At 43.6% G+C, this 9,414-nt stretch overlaps 1 protein-coding gene across 3 annotated transcripts in view; it reads left to right on the top strand.

Moving 5' to 3' along the window:
• LOC128873978 (solute carrier organic anion transporter family member 74D) overlaps nt 1-9,414 on the top strand; it is a 113,690-nt gene that overhangs the window by 95,117 nt on the left and 9,159 nt on the right. For all 3 annotated transcript variants that reach the window (XM_054118100.1, XM_054118099.1, XM_054118101.1), the window contains 5 exons: nt 5,439-5,603; nt 6,389-6,584; nt 6,973-7,123; nt 8,453-8,693; nt 9,040-9,168. In XM_054118100.1, the coding sequence (XP_053974075.1) occupies nt 5,439-5,603; nt 6,389-6,584; nt 6,973-7,123; nt 8,453-8,693; nt 9,040-9,168 (882 nt within the window). The remainder of the gene's footprint in view (nt 1-5,438; nt 5,604-6,388; nt 6,585-6,972; nt 7,124-8,452; nt 8,694-9,039; nt 9,169-9,414) is intronic.

Here is a 9,414-nt window from a genome sequence, read left to right as displayed (position 1 = left end):
GTAGTAGGCCTCTTCCTTCCGCCTGGAAACCTTTCTCTATCTTCACCCTATTTTGATATTGACTCTTGGTCGCATGATACATCTATAATTTCCCCCAAAAATTAAAAACACTTGCCTCAACCAGAAATACTGTCCAAGTGTTAGACGAACGTTTCATCGATTGGTTTCTCATCCACATCGGTGGGAGTGTGTACACGCGACGCATTCCTTTAGGAACAGTAAGGGCATTATGCATTCGACGGATGTTGATCGGTAGAAAAGGACGGGCCAATGGGATGATCTTTGAAGCGTGAACCTCGGCAGTCAAGGTCAATGGCGAATTTGGTCAGAGTCGGCGTGTCTGCTCGTTGGATCGTGAACACTCGGCCGAACGCGTTTTCTGAAACACAGTCGATCCCTTTTCTGGGAACCCCTCGCTATGGAACGACGGAAGGGCGACCCTTCCCGCCCGTTTATTCTTGGTCTGCTTCGTTGGAAGCTTCGGATCGAAGGTCGTGCAACATGTGCGACCCGCAGCAAAAGTTGACGGGAAAAGAGTGCAGTCTGGGAGAGGGATCAGCTCTTCGTTTTCAACTCTATTCCATCGAAATAATTAGGGGAAGGTCTCTTTGAAGGTCTCTAGTCTAACTTCTCCTCTTTTCAGAGCGCGCCGCTTATGTGTGCCGTGAAAATCATGCTACGACGTTTCCATTTTTTTCACTTATCTATCCCATTTAAAAAGTAGAAAGCTTCAAATTTTTACCATATTTGATTTGGCATCTATGCTATCTCGAAACAATTACTTCATTAACGACGGACACTGCCTGCATTAATAAACCGAAAGTTATTCGAAAAGATTTAAACGAGGCTGCATCAGAATGAGAACGAGCGTAAAACATTCATAAATCAGGAATTCCAGTGACACGTTGTTGCATTTTTCATAAGTCTCTCAGCTTGTAACCGACAATTTTACTGAATGTTACTCCTGAAAGAGGCGGCTGCTCGAAATGCACCGCGAGTAGCATCGATAATGCAACTAGTTCGTTCCGGTGCAGCACGCGCTGCAGCGCATCTCCGTTGCACAGCGTCGTTTAGAAGTGACATTGTCCGCCTACTTTGCAACCATGTTTAGCTAGTTTCTCCCGCCCGTTTGCCAGGATTGCGTTGAAATCATCGACGAACGGTTGACGATGTTTTCACGAACACTTTCGCCGGGCGTTGTGTATTCACTGATATGCAAATTCATTGATTCCCGGTGTACACGGTGTACCGGATGGAAACAGCTGCCTCGGAAGGATCCTGTATCTTCCAAACTCTTACATATTTCTCGGTGAAAAAATCACTTAACTTCTCGAGATATGTACAAATAACAGCCCAAATCCTCGAAATTTTGACACACATAGTTCCTTCATTATAAAATTCCAAAACTGTCCCTAGAATGTAAATTCAGAAAGAAGTGTCATATACACAACATCCTTTACCTCCCAAACTCTTACGTAATTCTATACGAAAAAAAATCATATACCCTTCTAAAACACCTACAAACAACTCTGCAAAGTCTCCAAATTTGTTCGCATACGATTCTCATATCACAAAATTCCGAAAGCGTCCGAGTTATAAATTCCAAAAATCCCCTAAAAATTCCCAAAGTATCGCGTTTCGACCACGATAACCCACGGTGGGGCGTTCGTTTTCAACAGGGAACACCCCGTAGAACGCGTCAAAGTGAGCCCCCTGTCAGAAAACGAGTTGGCCCGCGTGGAAAAAGAAGAAGACACTTTCTCCAGACGGGCGGGTGTCGGAATCGCGGCTGTCGATCGTCGCACGAAAATCGTCGGCAGCTTCGGTGTGCCCGCGTCGCGGCGCATTTCTGGTGCGTTACGTCGCGCGTGTTATGTCGGCCGAGGTGCACGAGACAGCTGAGATAAGTCTCCCTCTCGCGAGGAGCGGATCCGCGCGCAGAAGAACACGGCCGTATATGCACGGAGAAATGCACGCGCGCGTGCCTACCGAGCGCTATGCACGACGCATGACCGTGAACTTGCCCCACCTAGTGCACCAGTCGATCAGTCATCATTATTAACGCACACACGGGACACCGTGCGTCCGCACACCCGCCGTACCTTACTCCTACGTGCACGTGCCGCTACGGGGAGACCAGAAATCCCCAGATATACCCACTTCCACAAACAAATTTTCTTCAATCATCTTCGTGGGTATTTAAATTCGAGAATGAATTCGAAGTTTGTTTACTCCGTGGTTCCAGATGTTAGCAATCGGGTCTCAATATCTGGAAGCATTTCGAAAATGGTTCCTATATAGTGGAATTTTTTTTTTTTAATTGTTTGTGGGCATTTATATTTGAAAATGGATTCGATATTTACTTTGATTTCAGGCTTCTATCTTCCGTGGTTCGAAAGTGAAACCGAGCTCAAGTGTTGCTCGCGTAAACAATGACAGCATTTTGGATTTTGTGAATTACTTTCGATGAATATTTTAAAAGGACTTCACTTTTTAATTATATATTTATTTTAAACACTTGCTTGAACATACAAAAGTAGTCGATTCTTTCCCTTCCAAACAAAAATTGAAATCCGCCAAATTCGAAACCTTCCTTTTCCATCGTATTTTCATTCATTCGGCGCCAGCGAAATTCTTGATTCCATTTTTGCGAAAAGAACACTGACGTCTAGCTAATTCATGGAAATAATGCACAAAGTGGAAGACACCTGTGCTTCAGGTTTGCGCAAACTTCGTGGAAACCTGTTCCCATCGCAGGCTAACTGTCAGTCAATTGCCTCGCGTCTTAGAAACCGCGGAACATCCTGAAATTATTGGCGCCATCAATTCAGTGGAAACTTCCGCGTGCGGAGTCGTCGCGAGGTACTTCATGGAATGCAGGAGAATTACTTGATAGGACGTTACCGGGGAATAGAGTCGCGTGGACGCACGCGATTCGCGTATTACTAGGCGAACCTATACGAACGGGCTCCCAAGTCGAGCTGCACGCGAAGATCCCAGCTTGAAATCGCTGGTCGAACACCCAGAAGCTTGAACAAAATTCTCGGAGTCGCAATTTGTTTCCATCGATTTAGCCAGGTCGAAGATTTAATCTGAAAATGGCTTCAGCGGTATTTGTTTCCACTACCAAGAACAGATTCAGAAAATCGTTTACTTTTTTAATTTACTATTTTCAGAGGCTTTCTTGATTCGGGAAAAATGAAATATTTTCCACTAAAAATTGAATGCAATAAACGTACGAATGTAATACATACGTATGGTACTTTGTGCATCCCTAAGGATCTTAGAAGAGGCATTTCGAGATAGGCCACCCTGTATATGCTCGCTTGCAGGGTTGTCGCGATAATACACGGAGCGCAATGTTAGTCACGTTTGTCTACTCATGGTCTGCAGGACGTCTCTATGCGGGGTTGCCACGACTCTAGCCAGGCCTTCCAGGAAGCCTAGAGCAGTCCTAGGCATCCTTAATGCCAGTTTCCACCGAGGGTTTTAAGAACGGGAACCTTGGCACGAAGATGCAGCGCGTGCATCGTTTCTTCGTCCTCTCTCTACTCCGCTTCCCTCACCCCCTCTCCGGTTTCATGGCCCCGATACTCCTTTTTTTTTTTTCACTACCCGTTCCCGAAATTGATGGTTCGTCTAATTGCGCCGCAGATGCCTCATCTTACTTTTTACTTTCCGCTTTTGGAGTCGTTTCCCTTTCGTATTCTACGTCTTTCACTCTCGCTGCCACTCCAGTCGATTCGAAGGCCTCTTCATTGTTTCATTGCTATTCATCCCTGAAATTGGCCTCATATATTACGTTACAGCCTGTATATCGTGGTCCTTTCCAGTCCTGAATTTTTAGAATTTAGAGGAAGAAATTATCTTGTTTGGTTTCGTTTGCTATTCTCTTAGGACGATTTTCAAAATGCAAGAGGTACAATTTATAGTATATTCTTGCAATCGTCCATTGATTCGTAAATTCTGTATACGAATATTCACAGAAGAAAAATACTTTACCACTCCTCAAGAAACTGGAGAGTAAAGTAACCCAAAGATTCATAACGCATATCTCAACACGATCACTAATCGTTCCTCGTGCTTTCCCCAGTCAATCACTATTAAAATTGCCATAAAATCACGCTCAGTGCCGCGCAAAAAGAAATACGCAACGAAGATTTAACGACTCATCCACGCTCTATCCAGCATCCAATTTTTCCACGGTGGTCGTTCGCTATAAAGATAATACTGGTTGCAAACCAGGATGGAGATCCAGGCATGTCCACCGTGAACGTTGCAGAGAATCTCGAGCCGATAGGATAATGGATGTAATTCCGATGAAGATACAAGAGCCCCGACGCAAAGACTAACCGAGCCGTCCGGTTGGTAGACAGTATGGCAGAGTATAACTGTTTAATTGCGAGCAAAGAGACGAACTTTTAAGGAGGGAACTTGTCGCGAATCTTTTCGAAATATCAACGTAAACATGGCCGTCCGACAGGAGTTTTATCACGGTAACGTCAAGAGATCGATACCCGTTCTCCTATCGTTGTTGCGGCTTCCTTCCTCCCTCCTCAATTTTCTCGTTTTTCGAGCTCGCGAGACGTGCCAGCCGACTACTCCCTTTTCCTCTCCGCGAAACGCGTGTCTCTGTGTCCCTCCGATGATAGAAAGAAAAAACGGAAACTCGATCGTCGACTGATTAACTCGCCATTCGTAATCCGGTACGCATACATTAATGGAACGTTGAGATCCTGCGAATCGAGTTTGCGATATGGAAAAGGAAAATAGAGATCGAAGAGGACGAATCGGTAATATCAGAAAAGGAAGTGTACTTTTCATTTCGTTGGGAAGATAGTGTTTTGACGTATCCGCAGTTCCATTTTTCTTTGTGAAATCTGGCTCGAGACTCGATGAATTCTTTTATCGAATTATGTTTCAATTTCGCGAGAATCCTTGGCGTTGACGCGAAGAGTAATCAAAAGTTGGATTAATGGATGAGGTGATTTCGATGCGAGGATAGAGCACGCGTTTATAGAAACATAAACGATGGAGGTATTTATCCTTTTACGCGATGTTTCTACGTACCTTAAAGAATAGACAAAAAATCAGTTACATACACATGAATTAAAAATGAAGTAAGCTGCTTACGAAAAGCCTCTTACCAGCCTCTTAACCCTTTAAACATCCACGCGCAGCGCTATTTTAAACATGCAAATATGCAACTGAAAAATATTTGTTTATACTTTAAGGCGCGCATAATCGCTTCATGAAAGGACAAGTTCAGATTTGCATTCGTTTCCTCTAAATTAATTCTGGAAGAGGAGTTTATTGGGGTGGCTAAAAATCACCATTTTCGAGGATTGTCCATCCATGTAAATTGCGCGGTTAGAGTTCGCGACGTTGCTTGTACACGGTGCAACGGCTACAGCGCAGCTTCTCTCTACCTGTTGCAGACTTCCCTAAAGCGGTGAAGAGGCTGTTGAAGAACGACATTCTTATGTTCCGGACGGCCAGCAGCGTGCTGCACATCCTACCGATCGCCGGCCTCTACACCTTCCTGCCAAAGTACCTCGAGAGCCAATTTCGCTTGCCAGCTCATCATGCGAACATGATCTCAGGTAATTTTCGCGAATAGACACGCGAGGGGGTCCCTCCTGGCCCGACAACTCCAGGACCTCCAGGACCGACAACTTCTCTCCTCTCGAGTTTCTCAAACATTTACACTTCTTGCTACGTAATATAATATAACGTAATTGCACTTGAATATATAAATATGATTAGTGGCTTCATTTGTGTCAATAATTTATAAATGAAGCATGAAAGGTAACGCTTTCAGCCCTTTTCAATGGATATTCTACTTCGTGGCTATAAAGAGAGTTTATATTGTCCGAGGAAAAGTCAGACTTTCCTTAATAATGATCTCGAAGGAAATTTTAATATATTTATTTTTAAAGCTAAAATCACTGCAAATCCTACACTTCTGAAAAATGGCCCTTCAATCAACCCCACGCCCAGGCCATTTTTACCACGCGCACATATAAAACCAAACAAATATTTTTTTAATCTTCAAGATATACACAAACATTTTACAACAAAAATGGTCCTGTATTTGCACCCATTTTCCTTAAATTAATTCTCCAAAGAGACCCTACCTCGGATCAATGTGATTGCTGTCTTCAAAGACATCACAAATATCATCGCACGACTCAGCATAATTTGGTACAATAGAAAATGCGAGACAATGGGCACGAAGCAGGTGTGTCCAAGGGTTTTGAGCGACAGGAGACGAAAATTAAAGTTGAAAGGACGAAACGTTGCACGCGATCGGGGAATCGAGCGGTGATCCTGCGTGATACGAGTCGAGGGGTTGGTCTCATTGCTTTCGTTTTGGTTTTGTTCGCAGGTGTCGGTGGCATTTTAGTAATGGGTCTGGGTATTATAATTAGCGGAGTGTTTATCCTGAAGGCAAAGCCTAACGCCAGGTTTGTCGCAGCCTGGATCGCCTTCACAGCGGTTGTTTACGCGTTCGGCATGTGTGTGCTGATGTTCATCGGCTGCCCGATGGACGATTTCGCTGGTCTTGTTTCTCATTCCAACGGGTAAGAACCTCAATTTCTACCTTCTTCGGCTACCACTCTTCGATTAAACGTTAATTGATTGGCATTACCCTCGTGCCCGTGGCTAATTGTAACTGGTTAATGCACGGTTTGCATAAATATACCATTATTGGTATCATTGATTTTCTAGTCATTTCTGTGGGGCCATCGAAGACTGGGAATTTTATGGTGTTTTGGAATTGTGTTGTCAGAGTTTCCACGATAATATTGCACTTGAGAACATTTTAAATATATAGTTTATTAAGATATTCATTCATATTCATTCATATTCATTCATAGATGATACAAGTGGGATATCGTGCGTAGTGATGAATATCGTAGGGATTTGTTAAGAAGAGGTATTTAGAGTTTAACAAATGATACCTTGTAGATTGTCCAGTTTCGAGCCGACCTGCGATGCTACCTGCGACTGCGATAGGAACAAGTTCAGTCCGATTTGCGGTGCCGATGGGAAAACCTATTTTTCCGCGTGTCATGCGGGCTGTTCGAATTACACTGTGCTCGACGGCAAGGTGACTACGGTGAGTAACATTGTGATTAATCAGAAATAGTCTAAACAAGCTCCGGTAATTTTAACTTAAATGACACTCGTCATTTGATCATACTGTAAATAAAAAATTAAAACTAAATTCGATGAGATCAAATTCGTGCATTATTGTAAACGGTATCAGATCAACGTAATACCAAACACAGAGCCAATTAATTTTCTAACTGCAAATGGAATCCTTGTTCTCAGTTAGAATCAAGGTTTATTTCAATTAGTTTATCGGTAGTAATTAATCGATGCTCGACACTGCTACCTCAGCAATTCGGAGAAAACAGCGAGATTAAACGAGAACAGTTCAGCTGTCTCGTTACGTCAACGTAGCGTCTAATTCTAATCGAGTAACTTCGTCCTCTATTCTGCGCGTTGATTGCATTCTCCGATTGTCCACGGCGAATGACGTCATAGCAGGGGACGGCAGGGGAGGTATATTGATATGTACAGCGGATTGGAACAGCAACGGTCGTAATTGTCGGCGACAGTAGCATGCAACTAGGCCAGAAATGTTTCGCCGTTCTGCCATTTATGGGCGAAATCGCGTTATTCGCGTGGACGAGACAATGCTTCATTGATTGCGCAACGCCGCGAGTCATTACTTTCGCAATTCAACGTGCCCGCCGGGAGCACATTTCATTTCCAGTTGTTCGGATTTCGCGCGACACGGATTGCTTGCGCAATTCGAAGACCAGATACATCGTTCGCGATTAAATTGTCAATCCTTCTATTGGGTTGTCCGGAAAGTTCGTGCCTATTTTTAAGAAAAATTCAAAGGCATATTTGAATTTCGGTGTATATTTATTGAATTATATATGTACCATTTTGTTCCACGACCTTTCCACCTGTTAAGGAATATACACATGTTATTTGTTTTCAGCCATTCCGATATATTCACACCTGTATCGCCAACTAAAAATCGGTGTGGACTTTCCAGACAGCCCAATACTTTCATCGACCGTTTTCACACATCGAGTATTTTGTCGTAATATTTAGCCAGCAGAAATTCCTCACAGTTTCTCATCTTGCTTTCCTATCTAGAGTCATTCTGTGCCACCCTCCCTCCCAGGCACACAGACAAAACGTGGCATACTATCTACCCACACGTTCGCCAACGCCCCTAAATTAAAAATCAAAAAGTTCCACAAGCCCTCGTTTTCTAATCTAGGATTACTCCGTGACCCCTAGGATACAAAAAATGAAATTGCTATCTCATATTTCTACCTTCTCCTCTGCTCTTTGTTCACGGTCATCCAATGGGTACCACCGACGTTTCTCGTGCCTTAATAATCCCAGCTTTCGCGACTTACAGTTTTACAACTGCCAGTGCATCGGGGCGAACATAACGATGCCGGAAACAACGAGCACGGCGACGATCGGTTACTGCCCGCTGGAGTGCAGTAACTTTTGGGTTTATATGGTCCTGTTCTCCGTGTTCGTTTTCATCCACTCGACCAGCGAGGTGGGCTCCATGCTGTTGATCCTGCGGTGTGTGGATCCGCGGGACAAGGCCATGGCTTTGGGGCTCATACAGTTCGCCATTGGCCTCTTCGGTAATTATCTCCTTCGCTCTCTGTTTAATTGGACCCGTTCGAAACTGTACATACTTTCAGAAATACTGTATCGTAACGGCTGTTTAAAGTAGGAATAACGCTTACTCAGTCATCGAGTTACCTTTCTTCAAGCAATGACAAATATTTGTAAATTCGACGATCAATGATACAAGTTTCATTATCTATTTAAATATAAATTGCAAAGATTAAAAATTGCGAAGATGACACACCTTCCAAAGTCTTGAAGTGAGAAGACCCCCCAGGTAGAGTTTCCTATAAATCGATGGCTAGGAGACTCCAGGAAATGCATTTACCACGTGCTAATCTGTTGGCTCTCTGGTTCCAGGTAACGTTCCGTGTCCTATAGTTTATGGTGCTGTGGTGGACTCCGCTTGTCTCGTATGGGAATACGCTTGCGGCTCAAGGGGCGCCTGCTGGCTTTACGACTCGAATATCTTCAGAATGTTCTATCATGGTAGGTGCTTGGAAGAAACTACATGATTCCCTGTATACACAACATGCAAAACAATCATCGATTAAACCTGCTTAGCTTCTAAATTAGATAGCACAACTTGCCTCCTGTCTTCCCACTCATCAAAAAGAGAAGACATCTACAAGAATGATAAAAAGAGTCCTAGTACATCGAGTTTTAACTAATAAAAATTCTCAAACATCGTCTCCTTCGTCCGAACTCCATTTCACGTTTTTCACTACTTCTAAA

The sequence above is a fragment of the Hylaeus volcanicus genome, chromosome 3 (genome assembly GCF_026283585.1).
Source record: "Hylaeus volcanicus isolate JK05 chromosome 3, UHH_iyHylVolc1.0_haploid, whole genome shotgun sequence".
Lineage (NCBI taxonomy): Eukaryota > Metazoa > Arthropoda > Insecta > Hymenoptera > Colletidae > Hylaeus > Hylaeus volcanicus.
This window is presented reverse-complemented; position numbering and strand designations above follow the sequence as displayed.